The 23,085-nt window shown below is 59.4% G+C and overlaps 1 protein-coding gene across 5 annotated transcripts in view; it reads left to right on the forward strand.

Annotated features, from left to right (window-relative positions):
- MED15 (mediator complex subunit 15) overlaps positions 1-23,085 on the forward strand; it is a 45,217-nt gene that overhangs the window by 6,422 nt on the left and 15,710 nt on the right. For 3 of the 5 annotated variants that reach the window (XM_027566056.1, XM_027566060.1, XM_027566057.1), the window contains exons 2-5: positions 8,764-8,851; positions 19,418-19,469; positions 20,673-20,702; positions 21,819-22,031. In XM_027566056.1, the coding sequence (XP_027421857.1) occupies positions 8,764-8,851; positions 19,418-19,469; positions 20,673-20,702; positions 21,819-22,031 (383 nt within the window). Of the gene's footprint in view, positions 1-6,901; positions 8,379-8,763; positions 8,852-19,417; positions 19,470-20,672; positions 20,703-21,818; positions 22,032-23,085 lie in introns of those variants that run through there. The other 2 variants (XM_027566059.1, XM_027566058.1) reach the window with 2 other exon arrangements.

The raw sequence follows: 23,085 nt of genomic DNA on the forward strand, positions 1-23,085 counted from the left end.
GCAGTCGCTTCTCCTCTTCACTCCTGAGCCCTGGTGGCTCCGCCCGCAGTGGTCCTGCTCCCTCCTGTGCTTGTTGGGCTCTGATTGGATGCGTCCTGGCACGAACAGAACAGGTGAACTCTCTTGCGGTTTGACACTCGTGGGTACTTGCTTTGCCTTGCCGGCTGTGTTAGAAGTCTGTGGGGAGCAGGACCTGGTCACCCCTCTGCGTCGTGCGCACCCGCGGTGCCTGGTCCCAGGTGAGGGGCGTCAGCGGCTGCAGGAGGCGTGTGGAGCCGTGTGGACGGGCGTCCAGGCTGTTCCTGGGTGCTTCTGCTTAGCAGATGAGCAAAGGAGTACCTGGTCCAGGAGACAGGGGAGGGTAGTTAGCAGCCCAGGCGTGGTTCCCTCAAAACCACAATCCAGAGGGCGGGGGGCGCGTCCTCCACTTTCATAAGAAGCTCTGCCCGTGAGGACGCCTGGTGGTCTCTTGCTTGGCCCTGTCACTGCCGGGGTGCGAGTCCGCCCCTGGTCGGGGGTCCCTCAAGCTGTGGGGTGTCGCCAAAGGCAAACAAGAAGGCGCCTCGCTGGCCCAGCGGGGCCGGTGGGTTATGGAGCCGCCTGAAGGAGTTGTGTGGGCCTGTCGGTAACGGGGTCTCCAGGCGCGGTAATGCACTTGGCACAGCGTGTGCCTGGGGAGACATTTGAACTTGTTGTTTTTGAGGCTGTTTGTGACGGCAGAGCGCTCGGGCGTGTCCTCTCTCTGCTCGCCAGTCCTTGCTGGGCTCTGCTCTGACTTGGTGATGAGCAGCGGGTGCTCCTCCTGACCTGGGGACCAGAGTAAGGGCCAGGGCGGGGTGTGACCCAGTGGCCTCTGCTCAGCCCCTTAGCATCCAGGCCGGGCAGGGCAGACAGGGGCAGAAGGCGCTGCCCAGGGCGCCTGCTCTCCGAAGCCTGTCCAGACTCCGGGGCTGGGGCAGTGCTCGCCTCATCCCTGCTGACCTGTCCTCCCCTCTTTCCAGCTTCCTCTCCGTCCTCATCAGAGGTGCGATGCGAGGAAGTGTTCTGGCCGCCCCTGTTGTCAAGTGGAGAGAAGGCCCTGTGGGCCGCCGGGGGCCCTTCACAGCCATCGGGTACTGAGAGTCACCCCAGGGAGGACTCGCAGACCCCTGCCCAGGGCTGAGGTCCATTTGGGCACTAAAGCTGAGGGTGGGGCTGGGGCCCAGGGCCCTCCCCAGACTCCCATCGTGTGTCTTGTGTTGAAGTAAGGCCCACCCGCCGCCCAGGCTGCGTCCTGGACGGGCGGCACCCTGTGCTTCAGCTGGTGCAGAGCTGGCCCTGCTTTCCTGACTTCCCGGCCACGAACCCCACGCTGTGCACCCCTGGGTCTGGGCTCCACTGAGTGTCACGTGAGCGATACTCGTCCTCGTGGGTGGCAGACTCTTCTTTCTGCCATTGCTCCGTGGCGCGGCACCATCCCGTGTAACGTGACCCTGCCCCCGGGCGGCTTGGCCCTGGCTCCTTGGATGCAGCGCTGGCTCTCTGGACTCTGCCTCCAGTTCTGGCCTTCAGATTCTTAGCGCCAGCTGGGGCTTTTCCCAGGTGGCACCAGTGGCGGTTTCCGAGGAGCGGAGGGAGAGGATATGGGAGCGGGAAGCCCGTCCCAGCAGCGGTGGCCCATCTCCAGCTCCTGTTTCAGTCAGTGGGGGCTGGTGGGCACAGCCCTTCATTCTGTTCAGATAACATTGCAGATGATTTCAGAGCAGCAGAGTGTTTTTCATGCTTACTCTGCCCAGAGGTGGCTGTTGCTGACATTTTGATCTCTTTCCTTCAGTACTGTTTCTTTGGGCATATGACTTGATGTGTATGCATTTTAAATATGCCAGTACACACACAGCCCCGTGTTTTTGAAGTGGAATGATACTCTGAGTTCATTTGAGTGGTGGCTTTCTCACGACCACAGTCCCTGCCCTGGGACTCTGGCTGGGACTTGTGTGTCCGTGGTTCCAGTTCTCACGAGGCTAGACACAGTGGTTCCAAATGGGAAAAGGAGCACGTCAGGGCTGTGTGTTGTCACCGTGCTTGGTTAACTTCTGTGCAGAGTACATCATGCAAAGTGCTGAACTAGACGAAGCACAAGCTGGCATCAGGATTGCCGGGAGAAACGTCAATCACCTCAGATATGCAGAGGACACCGCCCTTATGGCAGAAAGTGAAGAGGAACTTAAGAGCCTCTTGATGAAAGTGAGAGTGGAAAGGCTGGTTTAAAACTCAATATTCAAAAAACTAAGATCATGGCATCCGGTCCCATCACTTAATGGCAAATAGATGGGGGAACAATGGAAACATTGACAGACTTTATTTTCTTGGGCTCCAAAATCACTGCAGATGGTGACTGCAGCCATGAAATTAAAACATGCTTCCTCCTTGGAAGAAAAGCTATGACCAACCTAGACAGCATATTCAAAAGCAGAGACATTGCCGACAGAGGTCCGTCTAGTCAAGGCTGTGGTTTTTCCAGTGGTCATGTATGGATGTGAGGGTTGGACCATAAAGAAAGCTGAACGCTGAAGAATTGATGCTTTTGAATTGTGGTGTTGGAGCAGACTCTTGAGAGTCCCTTGGACTGCAGGGAGATCCAACCAGTTCATCCTAAAGGAGATCAGTCCTGAATGTTCATTGGAAGGATTGATGCTGAAACTCCAGTACTTTGGCCACCTGATGGGAAGAACTGACTCATTGGAAAACATCCTGATGCTGGGAAAGATTGAAGGTGGGAGGAGAAGGGGACGACAGAGGATGAGATGGTTGAAGGGCATCACCAACTTGGTGGACATGAGTTTAAGTCGACTCCGGGAGTTGGTGATGGACAGGTATGCCTGGTGTGCTGCCGTCCAGGGGGTCACAAAGAATCGGAGATGACTGAGCCACTGAACTGAACTGAGACACGGCGAGCCTTCTGGTCTGTCTGGGTGGGCAGGGACTGGACCGACTTCCGGTCACTAGGGCAGGTTTATGAGGCTTCGTGCTGCCCCCGTCCCAGAGGCCCAGGCTCTCTAGGCCACATGGTCGCTCCCCGTGAGGGCCCGGAGGACCCCACTGCAGGACGCTCTTGGATGTGAGCCTCCTTCACTCATCTCTGCAGTGTCTTCCTGTGTGCTTGAAATGACCCTATTCGTCTGTCTGGGTGAAGTAGAAACGGATACTTTATTACTTTGCCAGGCAGAGGGGGACAGAGTGTGCTCCTGCCTTAAACACTGCGTGTCCCCGCCTCCCCGCTGGGAGCGTCTGGTGAGGTTAGCACGGTGGCTCCAAGGGCGAGGAGGCCCAGCCAGGCCGTCCCAGAGGAGACCGGCCCCGGGCGTGCTGCGGAGGGAGTGACGCTGAAGCTGAGACTCCAGCACCTGGGCCACCTCATGCGAAGAGCTGACTCACTGGAAAAGACTCTGATGCTGGGAGGGATTGGGGGCAGGAGGAGAGGGGACGACAGAGGAGGAGATGGCTGGATGGCATCACCGACTCGATGGATGTGAGTTTGGGTGAACTCCGGGAGTTGGTGATGGACAGGGAGGCCTGGCGTGCTGCGGTTCATGGTTCTCGAGGAGTCGGACAGACTGAGCGACTGAACTGAAGGGCGGAGTCTCTGACAGGATGAGGGTGTGAGCAGGCTTGCACCAGATGAGATGACCCTTTAATTTCCTATCTTGTTCAAAGTCCCATTAGGGCTTCTCCAACCCTTCACAGAAGTAGGGATCATGGGAGTGCGGTCTCCCCACTACTTGGAGAGCTCACATCTTGGGACCAGCGTTTCCCCTCCCTCTCCCTGACCCCCCTCCCCTGGACCGTTTTCAGTCACATCCCAGATACTGTGTGATTCTCACTGCCCGAATCAAGTGTGGATCTCTGGAAGACATGGCTTTGCTCCTCCCGAACACTTCACAAGTCCTGCGAGATAAGCACTTTCGTAAGCTCTTGGCTTGACACAGACCATCCTTACCGGGTGGTTGCCCCGGGGTGGCTGGGACGCACTCAGGGCTGGAACCTGGGGAGCCACCGTGGTCCCAGGCCTGGAGCCCGGGGTCAGTGCATGGATGAGTCAGACGTGCGGAGTGAGAGGGTGACGAAGCTTTGTGTGGCTTCTCGAGCTCAAATAAGACACACCCTCCCAAGAGCAGCAGTAGCTTCTTTAGGTCTGGTTCTTTCCCTGAGCCTCATCCGCCGTTGAGAAATCTTTCTAGCAGAAACTGGAGAGCTCCGTCAGACCAACAGGGACGTGAGGAGAAAACAGGGAGTCGAGGTTTGGGATGTAGCTTGAGACAGGCTCCCAGCTGCTGTGAGGGCGGGCAGGCGTCCTCCAGGCCGGGAGCGTCTGCTCGCAGCTGGTGACTAAGCCAGCTGCGTCTCGTCGTTTCCTGCTGCCAGCGCAGCCCCCTGGGTGCTGGGCCGCACCGGCACGGCTGGTCTCTCCCGCAGGGGTGCTGTGCCCCGGGCCCTCTCTGGTTGGCTGACCGCGCTGGCCGAGGGCTGCGGCCTCAGTGGCCTCTCGGTGCCACAGGACCGCCTGTCCTTCCCCACCTCGCTCTGGTGGCCTGGGGGCGAGGCCCTCTCAGGGCTGGGGTCCCGCAGGGCCCTGCTGTCGGGGTTCTTGCTCCCTGGAGGCTTCCTCCTCTTGGGCTCAGTGTCTCGGTCCAGCAGCCTCCAGGAAGGGCTCTGGGGAGGCACGTCCGTCCCGGTGCACGCGGCCTCCTCGGTGGAGGGGCTCCCCGGGGACTGAGCCGCCCATCCCGCTGCTGCTTGGGCCCAGGTTGGGAGCCTCTCCTCACAGAGAGCTTCAAGGCAGCTCGCCTCGGGCGGCACTGCAAGGAATGCTCCTCTGCTTGCTCCCCGGGGCTCTGTTCCGCCACTCCGGGTGCGCCCTTCCCCAGGCCCCTACAGCTTTGACCCTCTTCTTGTCTCTATCTCCTGTTTCCTGGCTCTGGCTCTGCCCTGTGGGAGACATCTTCAGTTTTATCTCTGACCTTTCCCTGCTAACATCTAATAAACTTTGATTTGTGAGAACTTTGTTTTTTTCTTGGCAGTGTGACTTTTCTGGTTTTACAGTGTCCTGTTCTTGTTAAATGGATGTGATGTCTTATCTGTTACACTTGGATAATAAAGGTAGTTTCTTGGTGTTTTCTTCTTCCTGCTGAGCTTCTCCAGGGGGTCTTGGTCTGCCGTGTTAGATGTGTGGGAGCCCGTGGTCAGCTGCTCACCTGACAGGGCTCTGTGAGGCAAGTGGAAATTAAACCTGCAGGTTCCGTCCCTCTTTCCAGCCTGGGTTTTCAGCTCTTACTTAATTTTACTTTTATTTAAGTGAGGATATTATAGGGAGTGTGTGTGTTTGGATCATGACTTGGGCTAGCGCCTCCCCCTGCGCGTGGCTCCGCTCCTCTGCAGGCGGGCTCCTCTCCCGAGAGTCGCAGTGCACACTGGCACCTGCGAACATGTGTGCTTACTCACTTTTCATTCTGGCTGATCCCTTATCCTCCTCCTCTCCACAAAGGTTCACGATTTTTAAAGAAGTCTCTGCCTAAGAGAGTATAGCACTCGAAGAGACGAACCAAAGAAAGTTTAGGTCTTTTCTGACTTGACAGTGTGAACCCTGTAGATGTGTGAGTCGGACACAGCGTGTTCCCTCTCGGGGCCAGTGCGGTGACTTGTCTCCTCTCTGGAAGCAGGCTCCCGGGCTTCCTTGGTGCCCGATGGCATTTAGGGAGGATGGACAGTTCTCTGCTGTGCTGGCCCGAGCCATGCTTCACCAGTCGGCTCCCTGGGCTGTGCTGCAGGTGTGGGGAGCGCGCCCCCGGCCCTCGGGCCCTGGCACCCCTCCTTGGACCTCAGGGCAGGGCTTGAACTTCTCTCTCTGATGGGTGGCCGATAAAAATGTGGGAGGAATCTCTTCCGTTGAGGCAGTCCGAGTGCAGGTTGGAATAGAATTTCCAGACACAGAGCCCCATATGGGGCACCAAATGCTGGGGCAGTCCAAGCGCAGGTAGGAAAAGGATTTCCAGACCTCGAGCATTTCAGACGGCAGAACAAAGAGCAGAAGTAACACGGGCACCGTGAGTGCAGTGGGCCGAGAACTCCTGACGGGAGTTTTCCTCTCAAGGGAGAGTCGACAGTTTTCCTGAGTTAACGCCAACTTTTATAGCCTCAGGACAAAGAAAATTCCTGCTGGAAGGCTGGTGTTATGTGATGAGTTGTGGAGCTATAGGGTGTTCACTGGAGTGGGCCTCTTTGCCTACTGGGGAGTCAGGAAGCTTGCTAGCGATGATCAGGGAGGAGGGGGCTTTTGGCGATGGGTACGAAGGGGCTCAGTCAGCGTCAGAGTGACCTGGGCTCCAGGCTCTGCTCCTGTGACCTTGGTGCAAGGCCTCGCCCCTAGGGTCTTGGGGGCAGGCCTCAGCATCCTCCACCTGGCGAGTGCTGCCCGTCTGTACCGTGTGCGCTGGTGCTGTGCTTCAGAGGGCCTGCCCCTTCCCCTGCGGGCGTGCCACGTCCCCTGTCGTCCTCTGCGCTGCTGCGATTCGGATCTTACGCTGGGTGCAGGGTCAGCCGCCAGCCGCAGGCTTCTGTCCTGCAGTGGCTGAAAAAAAGCCTGCACACACAGGCAGCACTTGGCCAGGTCGCCTGGGAGTGGGGCAGGGCTGCAGAGACCTCCACCCCTGGGAGGCCCGTTGGCTGATGGTGTCATGGTTCCCAAGTCGGGCAAGTTTCCTTTGGTGGCATGAAAGCCTTTGGGTGGGCGGAGGGCATCCGGTCCCCCTGAGGCCAGGAGCTTCGCCACGGGCCCCAGAGGGAGGGTGGGGTGCTGGGGACTCGGCCCCCGTCACACCTGGGGAGGCCCCCTTGAGGAGGGGGTGTCAGGAGAGACAGGAGCGTGGGTGGGAGGCTCCGGCTCCTGCACACCCTGTGCTTCCTGGGCCTGTGTGCCTGACGGCGTTCCTCCTGTAACCTCAGCGTGACCCCGGGAGCTGGCATGGTCCCATCCGCCCTCTGCAGGAGGGACGCACAGGGACCTGGAGGTGGTGCTCTGCACAGGGGCACTGGCGGGGGTCTGGGTGGCCAGGCCCGTGGCCTGAGCGCACATCCGGCTCACGTGCAGGCACAGCCGCCCGGGGGCACACAGCGGGCGTCCACCTTCTGCTGCAGATGCCAGCGTCGGGGGCGAGGGCTGGATACTGACTGAGTGGAGTTCCCCACTGTGGAGGTCTGGAGGCGGAGGCCACCGCAGAACGGCCCGGGCGTGCTGAGACGTGGGGTGAGGACTGGGCTGAGAAGAGGAGGCCCCCGGGTGTCTCTTCTGGGCGGCAGGCTGCAGGGGGTTCCTGGTGTGTCCCTGCAGGTGGGTTCTGGGCTCCGGCTGGGGGACTCGGGGGCCCAGGTGGTGGGTCAGGTCTGGACCAGAGACGAGTGGAGCTCTGCCTGGGCAGAGGGGCAGCCCCCCAGTCCCCCGAGGATGGGTCCGCTCAGTCACCTCTGTCTGAGGTGCTTGGGGTCTCCGAGCCCACTGGTGTGTGGAGGCCCTGCCCGCGTGCTCTCCCGGCCTGCCCGGGTCTGGCCTTGTGCTCCCGCTGTCTTCCTGTCGCCTCTCCTGAGCCTGGTTGCGTGTCTTCTGGTGCGTGGGTCTCCCCCACCCTGGCTGCCTCTCCAGCAGGAACCTGTTGCTGCCTCTGGGCCCGGTGCAGGCGCAGGCTCGGGGAAGCAGGCAGGAGGTGGGCACGCTGGCCTCAGGTGGAGTGAGTGGCCTGGCAGTGGGCGGCTCCGTGGTAGTTTACTTGTCTTCACACGTTAGTGCAGATCTGTGTCTCAGCGTTCGGCACCCTTCCTGGGATGTCTTTCGGGACGACGGCTGTGGCCCTGCAGCCCTCTGCACGCTCGCGGTGCCCAGGGTGTGGGTGTGTTTGGAGCTGTCAGAAGCCCACGGTACCTGCTGGACCAGGCTTGTTGGATTCCATTTTGGGGGTGAGGGGTTCTTTATCAGCGAGCCCAGCTCTGGGGAGAAGGGCGGGGAGACCCATCCTGCAGGGAAGAAGGTGGCCTGTGAGCAGGGGGCCCGGCTGGGGGCCCGAGCCTGGCGCCCCCTCCTTTCTAACAGGTGCGCACCTGTCCTTACCTGTGTGGGGCTGCGGGGTGTGTCCTGCCACCCAGAGAGGCTCCAGCGTAGCCGTGTGCACAGCTGTCGCCTTGCAGGGTGTCGCGTGATGGAGACCTGGCTCCGATTCGGTCTCTTGCTGTGCGTGCATTGGCATCTGTGAGGTCGGCATCTGCCTTGAGCTGGAGGTTGATGAGGTCGGGCTCATCTCCTTGATCCCCCTGGGAGGACCTGCATGTGGGAACTTCGCCTTGGGGGGACTAAGGTGACTGGCACGGCCCCTCAGTTCTGCACGGGTCCCCTTGCTCTTGGTGCCGGAATTGGGAGGGGACACGGGTGTCTGCAGGGCAGGAATTGGAGACAGTTGCCACTCTGCCATCAACTGTGCTGGTGGTGAGCAGCCCTAGGCTGGCCCCACTGCCGGCCTGAGCCAGGCGGCTGCTTCCTTGCCAGGGTGACCGCCGTTCACGGCCCTGCCGCCTTCTCCTGCGTTCGGCCACCTTTCCTCACTGTACTGAGGGCCCCTCCCTCCATGGCTGCCCTGGGCCTCGGCCAGGCTGGTGGGCAGGCCGCCCGTGGGCCCCGGACAGCTGCTGTGAGGGCGCTGGCCAGGGAGCCTGTGTCAACGTCTCTCCTCCTTTGTATTCCAGCGAAGATGCCATGAGGAAGGCTGGCGTGGCCCACAGCAAATCCAGCAAGGACATGGAGAGCCACGTGTTCCTGAAGGCCAAGACCCGGGTAAGCCCTGGGGGACGGCGCGTGGGGCAGGTGCCAGGCCGCGGGGACGGGGTGGCCGCTCACTGCTGGGTGCTGTCTGTGGGACCGCTGTGGGAGGGCAGTGCATGGGTGCCCAGGCTGGCCTGTTGGCACCCTGTCCGCGCCCAGCTCCCGTGAGTCCTGTAGGGTGCTGTTGGGCCTTGACGGCTCCTGTGGACAGTGCCCCGAGGCAGAAACACTCTGTCCTCAGGCTCAGGCCTCCCCAGGGGTCGGGCCCCTGCAGGTGGGTCCAGAAGGGCTCGCGCCCCTTCTCAGTGATGCAGGAGCTGCTCACGGAGGGCGTAGCCCTGGCACGGACGGGCTGGGCAGGTCCTCTGTGAGCTCTCACGAGAACGGGGCTGGCTGGGCGCCACGCAACCCCTCCTGTCATCGTGCGCCCTCCCGGGGGCAGAGCTGCTGGTCACAGTGAAGCGGGACAGACACGCAGAAGGCGCTCGTCTGGCCGCCTGGCTCCGCCGGGCGCCTGGCGCCTGAGCGCGGGGCTGCAGCTCTGGGAGCCTCTGTGTCGAGAGTCCAAAGCAGACGGTACTTACGGCCGGGTACTGGTGTGGGTGAGCCGGCTGTCGAGACGCACAGAGCTCCGTCGGGCAACCTTGAGCCTGTCTGAGTGTTTAGATAAGGTAAATACTTTCTGAAACGGGAAGACAGAGCTGACTGGCCTGGGCTTGATCAGCACACACATGTGTGTGTTAGTGAGCACGTGTAGGTGGAGGCTGAGCCGCCCGTGCTCAGAGGATGGTAAGCATTTCTTCTTTTATAGCAGCCATATCGAGCTCTGATTCACACATTGTACAATTCACCCAGTAGAGTCTGCGGTGCAGCCGTCTTTAGGGCTTCTCAGAGTTGTGCAACCATCACCGTGATGTGTTTCAGAGGAGTTTCTTTTCTTTCTTTTCCTTGTTTGGTGGCTCCGCTTGGCCTGTGGTATGTCACTTCCCTGACCAGGGATTGAACCCGGGCCCTGGCAGTGAAAGCCCGGAACCCTGACCACTGGGCCCCAGGGTCTCCTAGGGCATTTCCTCAGGAAACTGCGCCCATGAGCCGCATTCCCCGTCCTCCTCAGCCCTGCGCAGCCACCTGCCTGCTTCCTGTTGCTATCGATTTGCCTGTCCTGTACTTTTCATAAGAATGCGATCGTGAAATACAATGCTTCTGTGGCGTCTTAGTAACACATTCTCAGTGTTCATCCACGAGCTGTGTTGTGGCATGCATTCCACTCCTTTTTATTTTCGAATAATGTTCCCTTGCACGGATGCGCCACATTTCCTTTATCCATCCCTCATTGTCAAAGCTATGGTTTTTCCAGTGGTTATGTATGGATGTGAGAGTTGGACCATAAAGAAGGCTGAGCGCCGAAGAATTGATGCTTTTAAACTGTGGTTTTGGAGAAGGCTCTTGAGAGTCCCTTGGACTGCAAGGAGACCCAACCAGTCAGTTGTAAAGGAAGTCAGTCCTGAGTATTCATTGGAAGGACTGATGCTGAAGCTCCAATACTCTGGCTACCTGATGCGAAGAGCTGACTCATTAGAAAAGACCTTGATGCTGGGAAAGATTGAAGGTGGGCGGAGAAGGGGACAACAGGAGGAGATGGTTGGATGGCATCACTGACTCAGTGCACGTGAGTTTGAGTAAACCCCGGGAGATGGTGAAGGACAGGGGAGCCTGGCGTGCTGCAGTCCATGGGGTCGCAAAGAGTCGGACACAGCTGAGCAACAGTAAACCCATCAGTTGATGTACATCTGGACTGTTTCTGCTTTCTGGCTGTTACAGTAATGCTAGTCTGAACATTTATGTGCCAGCTCGCCTGGGAACATGCGTTTTCCTTTCTCTTTGGTATATACCTGGGTAAGAAGTTGCTGGATCAGGTGGTAGTTCTGTTTAACCTTTTGAGGAATTGCCAAATTGTTTTCAAAGCAGCCGAACCATTTTACATTCTCACTGGGGGTGTATTTTGTTCCAGTTTCTCCACTCCTCCTCAGCACTTGTTACTGTGTTATTGTAGCCTTCACGGTGAGTGTGGAGTGGTGCCTCGCTGTGGCTTTTAAACATGAATTAATTCCTGGCCATGCTGGGCCTTCACTGCTGCTGCCGCCTCTCCTTCGGTGCAGCGAGTCGGGGCGCTCTCTGGCTGTCGTGTGCAGGCCTCTCATCGCGGTGGCCCCGGTCGTGGAGCCTGGGCTTGCCAGCGCGTGGGCTTCCGTGCATGTGGCTCACGGGTTTCAGAGCTCAGGCCCAGTGGTTGCGGCGGCAGGCTTCGTTGCCCTGGAACACCTAGGATCTTAGACCAGGGATGGAACCCATGTCGCCTGCCCTGGCAGGCATGTTCTTAACCACTGAACCACGAGGTAGCCCCCTCATTGTGGTTTTGATTTGCATTCCCAGGTGGTTTACTATGTTTATTAGTCATTTGTATATTTTCTTTAGAGAAATGTTTGTTCAGACCCTTTGTCCGTTTTAAAGTTGAGTCATTAGTGTTTCTATTGAAGAGCTCTCCAAGTTTTGGAGGCGCATCTCATGTTGAGTGTGTAATGTGCTGGTGTTTGGGGGATGAGATGAGAGCCTTGGGGGGCTTCCTGAACTGTCTCCTTTGGAAACGCTCCCCTTGCTGCCCAGCACTGGTGGCTGTCTATTGCTATCTGAGCAGCTGCCCCAGAGAGCCGTGACCTGGAGCGGCGATGGTGTGTATCCTGACTCTGGGTCGGGCGGGGGTGGAGTAAACGCCCCTTGCAAGGCCGGGAAGTAGGCACAGCTGCGCGCCCCAGGATGCAGCTGGGGTGGCTCGGGCACACAGCGCCCAGGGGGCTTGCCCAGGCAGTCTCCCACCCGGGGGCCTGTGGTCAGAGCCTGCCATCTTTCCTTCACTTCCTCCCATCTCGCAAAGCAAAAGACATCCAAACACCCAGTTTAACTCTTAACACCTGAATTCCAGCAGGTGGGTCTGCTCTCTGCCTCAGAGAGACTGAGGGAAGCAGAAACCACAGGGCCTGGGGGTATGTGATGACAGCTGGCGCACTCTGAAGACGGGGCGGGGGGGTGCCAGGGCGCCGACCTCTGTGCTGCGTGTGTGAAGCGGCTCATCACGGCCGCGTGCGTGGCTGATGTTTGCTTATCGTCGGGTTGGTTGTTTTGTTTTTCTTGAAGTTCAGTAACTTAATTGGACCATCAGCAGTTCTCATCCACCACAGATTTTTGAAAGTGGTGACAGGCACGTAGGTAACCAGCCTGGAGAACTTGTTCGGTGGGTCTCCACCACGTTTTCTGGACAGCCGCACACGGATCGGTGTGGGGCGCTCCGCTCCCCTCTGGCCCACAGCTCTGCTGGGCCTGGTGCTGATACACACGTCAGGGGATCCCCCCTTCATGGTGAATTTCCCGGTTTCTTGGCATGCCCCAGGGGCATGCTTCTTGAAACCCACTCCATGGGTGCACTTGTGAATGTTAATAGTGTTTTCTCTGGCCGCCACCTCGTTGATGGCGGACCACCCTTTGTGAGAGTTTTTAGATGAGGCTTGTATGTTAAGCACGGCCCAGCTCTCATGCATGGTGTATAGTCCTGGGCACAAGTAGCGTGTCTCTGGTGTGAAGTGTGAGCTCCCCTGGCGGGGGCCAAGGTGAACCCAGGTACCAGGGAGGCCAAGAGTGTTGGGCTTGGGAGGCAGCCTGGAGGCTGCTCATTGGCGGGCCAGGGCGCGCAGACGTCCCTCTGAGGGGGACGTGCAGGGCGCGGCCTGGGAGAGGGGTGGTGAGCGCATGGCTGACCGGGAGGCCCCGCCTTCTCCAGCCCTGCTTGTGGACCCACAAGCCCACAGTCAGCCTTTGACTGAACCCGAAGACGTCTTCTGCTGTCCTTGTTTGATCAGGGACAGTTATCGGAGGAGAAAAGGACAACTGTATACATTGAAAACTGCAAACGGCGTGAAAAGATCAGCATTTTCCTCGCAGCAGCTGCTGAGACCTGCTAGAAAGGCCTGGGTGTGGCCAGTGGGTGGCAGGGCCAGAGCCTGCCTCCTGCCCTCTGCCGTCTGGGGTGCTGGCCGGGCCTCCTGCTGCACCCCCCACGTCAGCAGGCTTGCTAGGTGCTTGCCGCGGTTTTCGGTGGCTCTGTTTCCATGCTGAGAGAGTGCTTTACGAACACCCCGTGCAGTCCGTGGGACTGTCTCCACTTCAGCCGTGAAGAATTGGGTGTGGGCCAGGCGGCGTGGGGGCTGGCTTGCTGACTTTCTCCATCTGAACTTAGTGCTCAGTTTAAACTGGGTAAGGGGCCGCTGCCGTTCGTTACGCTGATCGTTTTTTGTATGTCTGAAATATTTTACGCTGTCTAAAGGTAAGATGTAAAATTATGTGAGCGGCAACACGACACTTGGCAAAGGCCTGGCTGGGCGCACTGGCTCTGGCGCCTGCGCTGCGCACTGACACGGTTGCAGCACAGGAGCGCTCGCACACAGACTTGGTAGCAGCTGACGGACTGCCCCGCGGAGCTCCAGGGCCTACCCTAGCCGTGTCTGGGACGAGAGCAGCTGCGTTACCGCGTGGTAACACTGAAGTGGGAACCCAGCCGCGCACCGTACACAGACCTTAACTCGAAGGGATGGAAGATCTAAGAGTTAAACTGCGAGACTCCTAGATACAGGCATGAGTCTTTGTGACCTCAGGTTAGGCAGTGGCTTCTCACTCAGGACCCCAAAAGCACAGGCAGCACAGCCTTCACCAGAGCTGAAGCTGTGAGCGGATGTGCACGGGCACGCGTGCCTGAGTGTGAGCGGATGTGCACGGGCACGCGTGCCTGAGTGTGAGCGGATGTGCACGGGCACGCGTGCCTGAGTGCCTCTGAAAACACCACAACATTGTTCGTTGTCTGTACTCTAGTGCAAAATAAAAGAGTTTAAAGTCAAAAAAACGTAAAAGCTGTTGTGTATCAAAGGACACCGAAGAGGGTAAAGAGGCCTGTGAAGTGGGAGGAAGCACCTGGGAACCATGTATCCGAAGAGGGACTGGAGCCCGCAGTGCATAAAGAACCACAGCTCCACGACAAGAGGCCAAACACCCAACTCAGACGCGGGTGAGGAACGTGGATAGACGCTTCTCTAGAGAAGACAGTCTGATGGCCAAGAAGCCGTGAAAAGATGGCCAGTGTCCCTCGTTGTTAGGGAAAAGCAAATCCAAACCACCGTGAACTGCGGCTTCACGTTCGTGGCGGCGGCAGTAAAAATGGGTGCACACTGCTTCCTCACCTGAGGAGTGCCGTGAGAAGTGGGAACCGTCAGACGCTGCTGGAAGGAGGTCCAGTGGAGCGGCCGCCGTGGGCGCACTGGCGACCCCAGAAGCCAAGCAGGCGCCCCGCGCGCCAGAGTGTGCGCGCAGGTACCGGCAGCACCACTCACTGCAGCCAGAAAGCGGGGCCCCACGCGCGCACCACCTGACCCGTGGGGGCCAGGATGCGGGCTGGCCACAGGGTGGGCCGTGCGGCGGGGGGAGCACGGACGGGCGGCCCAGCTCGGCTGGACCTTGGAAGCATCACGCTGAGCGCAGGGTCGCAGCCGCCAGAGGGCACGCGTTGTGCGAGGCGTCTGCATAAAGTGCCCGGAGCGGGCTGGTCTAGAGAGACAGGGTGTTTGCTTCCTGTAGCTGCTGGACGGGTTCCCACAGACGGCGGACCTTAGGCTCGTGACTTTGGCCTCGGGGCCCAGGGCTCTCCCCCAGGGGTCATGTTTGCAGCCAGGAGTTGATCAGTCTTACCCGTTTGACCTGTTTGCTGCATGGAGACTTAGGGAGCCTGACGCCCTTTTAAAATGTTGCCCTGTCTCTCTTTTGGCCCAAGTTGACAGGGGCTCTGCTGTATGACACTAACCCTTATGGGCCTCGTGTGTGTGACAGAGCCCCCATCAGACAGGGGGTCCCCACAGACCTTTCATCCCCCATCCCGGCGTCTGTGAGGTGGCCCAGAGGATTCCTCGCGTGCCTCGTCTCCTCAGCCCTGGCAGTCTGTCCAGCCACACCCTCAGCCTTCTCTCCAGAGCACGCACAGTGAACCTCCTGGTTTGCATGCTGGTTTTTGGTGTCTCGGACAGCCTGGGAATTTTCCAGACCAGGCCCAGGTTCCTTTCCGCTCGGCCTTTCTCCCCTGGGTTTTTTTCTTCCCTCTCGCATCTCTCTGTAGGCCAGCCAGCCCTCCCCAACTCTGTTCAATGCCTCTCGGGTCCGCCTTCCCCACAGCCCGCGGCCCGCGGCCCGTGCAGCCATATGTTTGCCCAGGGGGGTCCACCTTCCCTGCGGCCCGCGCAGCTAGACGTTTGCCCGGGGTGGCAGGGCTTCTCCCTGCTTTCGTTTCCGGTCACGCATTCTGCTTTCCCCCGAGCCCTCCCCAGAAGTACCTGTAACATTTGCCTCTCTCCCAGCGTCCTGTTTCTGATGCCATCTGTCTTCTCGAAGACGACGTGAGCTTTCTCAGCAGCTCCTTCAGTTCCTCTGCGTCTTCAGTGACAGACTGCTTACCACCGTGTTCCCACCAACAACCTTCCGTGGCCTGGCTCGGTCCTGCCTGCCCCGTGTTTCTTGTGGCCTGGGTGTTGGGCCAGGGGAGCACAGTATGCAGGGGTCTTGTTAGCAAGAGTACGTGGGAGGTGGTGCCTCATCGTTGTGTATGTTGTGTGTATTTCTGGGTGTCTTGGTATTCCCACAAGGCCACAGTTGGTCAGGAGTTGGGACAGGGACAGCCTGACTTTTTATGAAGTATCCCGTCCATTTACTAGCTAACGATTCCATCATTTAACTGGGCGCTGCAAACTGGTAATCGTCCTGAATCCTGGCTTTTCTTCTACATTTATTAGGTGGAGTTTTCTTGCTAAGAAAGGCTTTCTTTCATCCACTAGGGCGTCTTGGTTGCCTGAAACACAGCCTCTGGGGACCCTCAGGAACCCCTTCCTGTGGAATGGTGGCCCGGGGGTGGAGCGCGGCCGCTCCTCTGCTGCGGTCATGTCACGGGCCCCACTGCCGGCCGCAGGCACGCCCCTGCTCCTGGGGCCCCTGTCACGACCCCCCATCTTTGGTGGCTTGCTTGCCTCTTAGTTCAGGGTCAGCTGTTGCTCTGAGGAGCCCTTGTTCCTGTGGAGGGTAAAATGGTCCTGGCGGCTTGAGTGTGGGCCTGAGGCTGCTCACGGCTTCTGCGCCTGTTGTGGGAGTCCTGAGGAGGCCTATGGTTTTGAAACGCAGCAATCTCAAAACCCCGTGATTTCACATTGATATTTCCAGCTACAGGGTTTTGCTTTCATTTTAAGCGTGTATCTATTCTCCAGTGTGAATCTCTCGCCTTCTGATGTCGTTGGCATAATTACTTCTTTAAAGGACTTTCAGAATGAACAGACCAGTATCACCGCCAGTATTGGTAGCAAATGACAAAATGTGGGATGATGTTTAGGATTTCTTTACAGCTGTATGTGTCCTTAACATGAACCCCTTTCTCTGAGGAAATTTTTGCTTTTTGTTTTTTAAGATGATTGGTCCGAAAAACCTTTTCCATGTGATTCGACACCAACTTGTGTCAACTCATGTGTTGGGTTGATTTTGCATTTTTAAAACTTGAACTTGTTCTTTTGTTGTGGTTTTATCTTCAGTTTGGTAAAAGATTTATATACTTCCAGTGTGAAAGCTGTGTAACAAGGGAGTAGGTCTCCTTTCCAGCCCACTTCCTGGTATCTCTGGGGTTTAATTGTTGATCTGCAGCCTTTCCTGTGCAGATATAAAGCAAACGCGTGTGTTCGGATTCCCGGAGTCTTACACGGAAGTTCTGACAGAGTGGAGCATCTCGTGTGTAGCCTGGGGCGTTGCACCTCAGCCTGAGTGTCCTGCTTCTGCCTCCACTTGGTGAGGGGAGGCGTCCTCCTCCTCGGCCGAGATGTGGACGGGCTACATGCCGCGTGGGAGCTGCAGGAAGCCACGCCGTGCATCCCTGTACTCTGTGCCCTGTGGCCCCGCCCCCAGCCCGCTGGCAGCCCGCCCCCCAGGCGTGGGGGACGTGGGTGGGTCTGCGGGTGCGGCTGCGCTGTGCCCGGTCACACCCAGAGCGAGAATGGGGCAGGGGCCGGTGTGGGGGGGTGGGGGGTGCGCCTTCTCGCCTTTTCGAGGCTGCCCTAGGAAGGGCGCCTTGGAGCAGAAGTGGGCCCATAACCCGTGTGTCTGCTTGGGGGCCCGGAAGTCCCCCCGCTGGGGAGGCCAGTCTGCACGGGGGGTCAGGCAGCCGCCCTGGGGGCTGGAGGGGCGGCCTGTTGGCCCGCGAGGGCTTGACCCACAGGAGCGCTCCATGCCGGCCGCGCCCTGTGCCCCCTTCTCCCGTCGGGCGGTCGCTCTCCTCTCTGTCCCCTCCGGTCCCCAGAGCCTCCGTGGCCCTAGCCGTGGGCAGCCTCAGTGGGCGCGGACTGCGGTGCCCTCTGCCCACCTGGCTCCAGGCACTCGGTCCTGGTTCTGTGCCAGGGGATACACGCCTGGGCCTCCTACTGGTGGCTTTACTTTTACCTGAAGTATGGTTGATTCACACGTGGTTTCTGTCTCTAAGCAAAGTGACTCAGTTACGCACACGCCGTTCTTCCCGCGTCCGTCTCCGTTACCGTGGCCACAGAGCGTTTTGCGGGGCTGCGTGCCTCGTTTACACCGTAACAGTGCGCGCCTGCTGAGCCCCGGCTTCTGGTCCATCCCTTCCCCACCCCCACCCCCACCCCTTGGCAACCACAGGTCTGTCTGTGGTATGTCTGTGAGTCTGTTTCTACTTCATAGATTAGTTCCTCTGTCATATTTTGCATTCTAGATATAAACGATAGCATGTGGGATTTGTTCTCTCTGTCTGACTTAACTCGGCTCAGTGTGGTCGCCTCTGGGTCCATCCGTGTTGGTCTAGACGGTGCGGTTTCCCCCTCTTCTGGACTGGCGGTCTGTTGTGCGTGCACCATGTCCCCTTTGCCGCTCCTCTGCTGATGGGCACTCGGCTGCTCCCCTGTCCTGGCTGCCGTGCAGGGTGCTGGTGTGAGTGCCGGGTCGTGCATCTGTTCGAGTCCTGCTCTCCTCTGGCTGTCCGGGGCGGGACTCCTGGGTCTAATCGTAGTCCTGTTTTTAGTTTTTTTGAGGACCCTCCACACTGTTCTCCGTGGTAGCTGCACCAGTGTGGGTTCCCATCAGCAGGGTAGGAGGGCTCCCTTTTCTCCACGCCCTCTCCAGCATTTGTTGTTTGTGGATTTTTTAATGAACTGGTTGCTTTGTAACCGGCTTGCTCTTGATTTGGAAGTAGAAAAAGCTCAGCAGATCCTTTTGAGGTTCCTCTGACCCAGAAGTTGGCCTTACAGAGTCAGCTCTCGACCTGGCCGGCTCCCCGTCCCTGGCTCCTCGCCTTGGCCACCTCGTTTCTGAGCTTCCTTTAGCCCGCACTTCCCTTGCTCCCCACTTGCCACCCTGCTGCCCTTCGGGGGCCAGCCTGCTCAGGTGATTTGGGGACTTCTTTCCTCCCAGAAATTGAGGGGCATCAGGAGGGGGCGTGTTGAGCACCCCTTCCTCGCATCCCACCCCTCACTACCTGCCCTGTGGCCTCCTGGGCCTTTCCCCCGTTTTCCTCTGATTCCCCAGCTGAGGACACGCTGGTGGCGGTTTGAGATGGATGAGGGCTGACGTGGTTAGAAGGTGAGTTATGTGTCGAGTCTCAGAGACCCCCTTGGTGTGTCGCCTGAGAGCCGTTCTCTGTGCCCTGCGGTGGGTCCCTGTGACTTAGGAGGGGCTTGAGAGAGCAGGCGGGCCAAAGCTCTGCCCTCTGTCTGCCTCGCAGGGTGGTTCAGCTTCTCTGAAAGAAGAGTTTCCTTACAAACATCCCTTCGTTGCCCCCAGGACAAGCTCACAGTAGTGATTTCCCGGAACGCCCAGGAGTGAGTGTCCTTGGTTACAAAGAGGACAGTCCGTGAAAGGCAGGCCCTGCTGGGCGGAACGCCGGAACCAGGAGGGCCGTGGGCAGGGGCCTTCACCTGCCTCCCTGAGTGACGCTGCACCCTCTCCCGGACCTCGCAGTGAATTCTCGGGGGTGGGGGGTGGCCACCCAGATTTGCATGTAAATACCATGTCAGTAGCGTAACAGCAGCAGGCGTGGGAAAAGCGGAAGTGCTTCTCCAAACAGAGGCGAGACTAGAGCGGCCCTGCCCTCCCGGGCCTGCTTCCGAGGTGCCCTGTGACGCTGGGCAGGCCCTGCTGTGGAAGGGGGGTGTTTGAGGCGCCCCCACCCTTGCAGGGTTGACAGCAGGCTGGAGGAGCAGCGGCTTCTGTTGTCTGGATACCTTCCTGGTTTCTCTTTCTGTCTGCCTTTCTCTGGCCTGGGGGAGCCAAGCTCTGCTGGCCTCTCCCGAGGGATGGATTCCAGAGGAGGCTGAGCTGGATGGATGGACAGACGGCTCAGTTGCCTTCTCTGCCCCCAGGAGGACCTCAGAGGGGCTGGGGTGGGAAGGGGCGTCACTCGCCTCACTTCTGCTCTGAGCTTCAACTGCTTCCTGTTTTTACTTTCAGGACGAATACCTTTCTCTGGTGGCCAGGCTCATTATTCATTTTCGAGATATCCGTAAGTAAAACGTCACATCTGTGGGTGGTGTGATCACCGTGGGAGGGCTGTTTGGACAATGCCAGCTTTCTGGGAGCTTCTTCACGGCTTCGCACCTCGTCCCGTGTTTCCCAGCCTCCCAGAGCTTCAGCCTGGACCCTGCTGGTGTGGCCCGAGGGAGGTGTTAGCGTCCGGGGGTCTGTGCTGGACTGCTCTCATTGCCTGTCTGTTTGACCTCCCCTCTTCAAGGACTGCTGCTTTGATCTCTAGGCAGTTCCTAAATGCGCAGAGTCCACCCTGGAACACACACTTCCTTCCCTGATATCTGGGTTTTTTTTCTTTGACCCACGGAGGCTGGACCTAACCGTGTTCCCGTCAGGCTGGACGCTTCTGGGGCCAGCTTCCTCAGTACCGCCCGCGTCCTGCCCTGGTGAGGCCTGGCCTGCATCCTGGCTTCTCTCAGGGCCGCTCCAGGCTTCCAGCCACAGCGCCTCCTGCCAGCCTGCCGTGTGCGCCCGCAGGAGGCGGCACCTCCCACACAGCCCTGTGGGGCGGCTGCGGCTCCACTGTCCCTCACCTCAGATGCAGGGAGACGCCGGGGCCCCGGAGTCCCTGCAGGGCCACTGCGCCCTCCCACACTGACTTCTTAGACTGACTTCACTTTCTTTGCCATGTTTGGGGCTGTCCCGTGGTGTTTGGAACAAGAGGAGCCACCACCAGAAGACTGGGGCCTGAGCTGTCTGTCCTGACAAGGGCTCAGCCTGACGGGCTGCAGGGCCCACGTGGGAGCTGGCCCTGGCACTTGCCTTTTCGGGGGTGCCCACGGCGGCCTCGCCCCGGGGGAGGGTGGAATTGCTGTAGCCGCTCCCCGCCAGCACCAGGGCAGGCTGGATCCAGCTTCTAAGCAGTCTTGGACAGACTCAGTGTCCTCATCCAGAAGACGCGACGCCGCCCCGAGCGGGCTGGAAACAGGGCTCTCAGCCCCTGGCCGCCCTCAGCCTCTCGTGTGCCAGCACTGCCGGCGGCGGGGCACACACGTGCACGTGTTCACACTCAGACGCTGAAGCCCCGAAGTGCGTTTTGTCTAGTTTCTAGGCAGAGTCGAGTCAGTGTTAGAAAATGACCTCTGGGCAAATGCTTACTGCACTGACTTAGCGTGGAAATATGTGATTATATAAAACTGTTTACTCTGGTTTCTTTTCTTTTTTCTTCTTTTTAACATAGATAACAAGAAATCTCAAGCATCTGTCAGTGGTAAGAGTTTCTCTTTTCTGAAGTTTTTCCCCACCTCAGCGTGGGCGGCAGGGCCGGGATGCTGGGAGCCGTGGGCGGGGTTGCTCTGTGCTGGGAGGAGCAGGTTCCCAGAGGGACGCCAACCCCCACCCGGCCTCCCCTAGCCTCAACGCCAAGCGGCAGCGCCCCCGTCCCATTCCTCGCGGCAGACTCACGTGGCGGCTGGGGCTTGTCTAGACCCTGGAGCTCTCCGGGTGGTAACTCGTGTGCATAGAGGTGCTTTCAGTGCAGTCCTCTCTGGGAACGTTTCCTAGAGAATAGCTGTGAATTCACCTTAAGTTACAAAGTTTCTTTGCAAGCTGAGTTGTCATTATTAATTCCATTTTTTAATTGCAAGGTTTTATCACATGGGAGCCCTGTTGATTTAGCCCGGGTCTCCCTGAGCAAGCTGCCAGTGAAGGGGTTTGGCTGACCCCAGCGCCCCAGGCGGGAGTAGCCGGGGGGGTGCTGGGGGGTGGCAGGGGGCAGGCCGGGGTCGGTGCGCCCGACCAGAGGGCGTCTGGGTTCTGGTGTTGTACGAGCACCCTGGGGCGCTGGGTTCTGTGGCAGGGTGCTGGCCGGGCCACTCCACCTGTGGGTGGCCATGGGCTGCTGTGACAGAGCCTCGGCTCCTCCCCAGGTACTGGCTGCTGGCCCAGCATCTCAGGCCTTCCCACACTTGTTCTCGGGGCTCTTTCCCGAGAGCTGCTCCTCCGTGGGGTCCTGCCCAGACTTAGCAGAGGTGGGCTTCTGGTGCGCATGGGACTTGTCCCCTCTCTGGGGGGAGACCAGCCCCCAGGCTCTGCTGACTGCAGAAGGGCCCTTGACCCCGTTTTCTCTGGGTGTGCCGCTGTGTCTCACCCCTGGGAGGGGCCTCCATCCAAGAGTGGCGGAGCCCCACGGGCTGGCTCGCCCCAGTTCCAGGCCTGCTGTGGGCTGGGCTCCTGCCTGGAGGGGCCCCGGCCACTCAGCGTTTGGGGCACTGAGGGCATCAAGCCTGAGGTGGGAGGAAGTGTGGACTCAGGAAGGCTTCCTGGCCCACAAGCCTGGACCAGGTCGGAGGGCACTGGCCTGAGACACACGCCCTGTGCCCCGCAGACCCCATGAATGCGCTGCAGAGCCTGACGGGCGGGCCCACCGCAGGAGCCGCCGGCCTCGGCCTTCCTACTCGGGGCCCGGGCCAGGCCCTGGGCGGGATGGGCGGCTTGGGGGCCATGGGCCAGCCAATGCCGCTGTCGGGGCAGCCGCCTCCGGGCACCTCTGGGATGGCCCCCCACAACATGGCTGTTGTGTCCACGGCCGCTCCGCAGAGTGAGTACACGGGTGGAGCAGGGGACACCCAGCCTCTGCCTCCGGGGGGGGGGGGGACCCCAGCCCTGGGGCTGTGCTCTGTCTCAGGGCTCCTGCCCCACCCGCTCCGGGGGCAGCAGTGCGCTCCAGGACTGGCCTGGCCCCAGGCCTCGGAGGGTGGGGAGAGAGGCTGCACTGTGCTCCTGGCCCCTCTGGGAGTTGCAGAGGAACCGAGCCCGTGTGCCTCCCCCAGCTCCCACCGTAACACCCTGGCCGTGTCCCCAGAGCCTCCGCAGGGCCGTGCGCTCAGGCCGACTGCACTCTGACGCACTCTGGGCGTGCACGTGTGTGGCTCGGGGAGGTCTCATCAGGTGTGGAAGGGAGTCAGCACACGGAGCCTCCCCGCCAGCCGGCCGTCCTGGCTTCGCCCTTTAGCCCTGAGCCGGGCAGCCGCTCGTCTGTTCTCGGCCTCAGTAATCTCTGGCAAGTGTTGCATCAATGGAATCGTGCGATATTTATGTTTTTGAGACTGTCTTTTTCACTTGGCATAACGCCCTTAGGGCCTCCAGCTTGTGCCTGTCGTTCCTGCCTTCTCACTGCTGAGGAAGGTTCTGGGGCTGCGGTCCATTCATTGACTCAGCCTTGGAGGACAGGCGGGTTGTTTCTCTTTGGGCTGTTAAACTAAAGCCAGTGTGAGCGCTCGCGTTCCGGGCGCTCTGTGCCCACGTGTTTGGCCTCGTGGCCCTCCCGGGAACCCCGGGAACAGGGCCGCCGTGGCCCCGGTGCGCGGTTCTCTGCCCGTGTGCTCCGTAAGGTCCCCTCACTTCTCCGAGGCCGGCCACACCCTCACGCCCCTAGCCACCCCCACCCCCAGAGCTTCATTTTTTCTCCTTACTGAGTCCTGCCTTGTGACACCTGGCTCCCTGCTTGGCTCTTCATCTTGAGCTCCACGTCCCCTCTCGTCAGCACAGGCGCACACGTGCACAGGCGCACACAGGGCGGCCTTCAGAAGGCTGCTCTGCCTCCTTTTCATGTACTACTCTGGTATACCATTGAATTTCTCTTTTTCACAAAC

This window comes from Bos indicus x Bos taurus, chromosome 17, assembly GCF_003369695.1.
Source record: "Bos indicus x Bos taurus breed Angus x Brahman F1 hybrid chromosome 17, Bos_hybrid_MaternalHap_v2.0, whole genome shotgun sequence".
NCBI classification, from domain to species: Eukaryota; Metazoa; Chordata; class Mammalia; order Artiodactyla; family Bovidae; genus Bos; species Bos indicus x Bos taurus.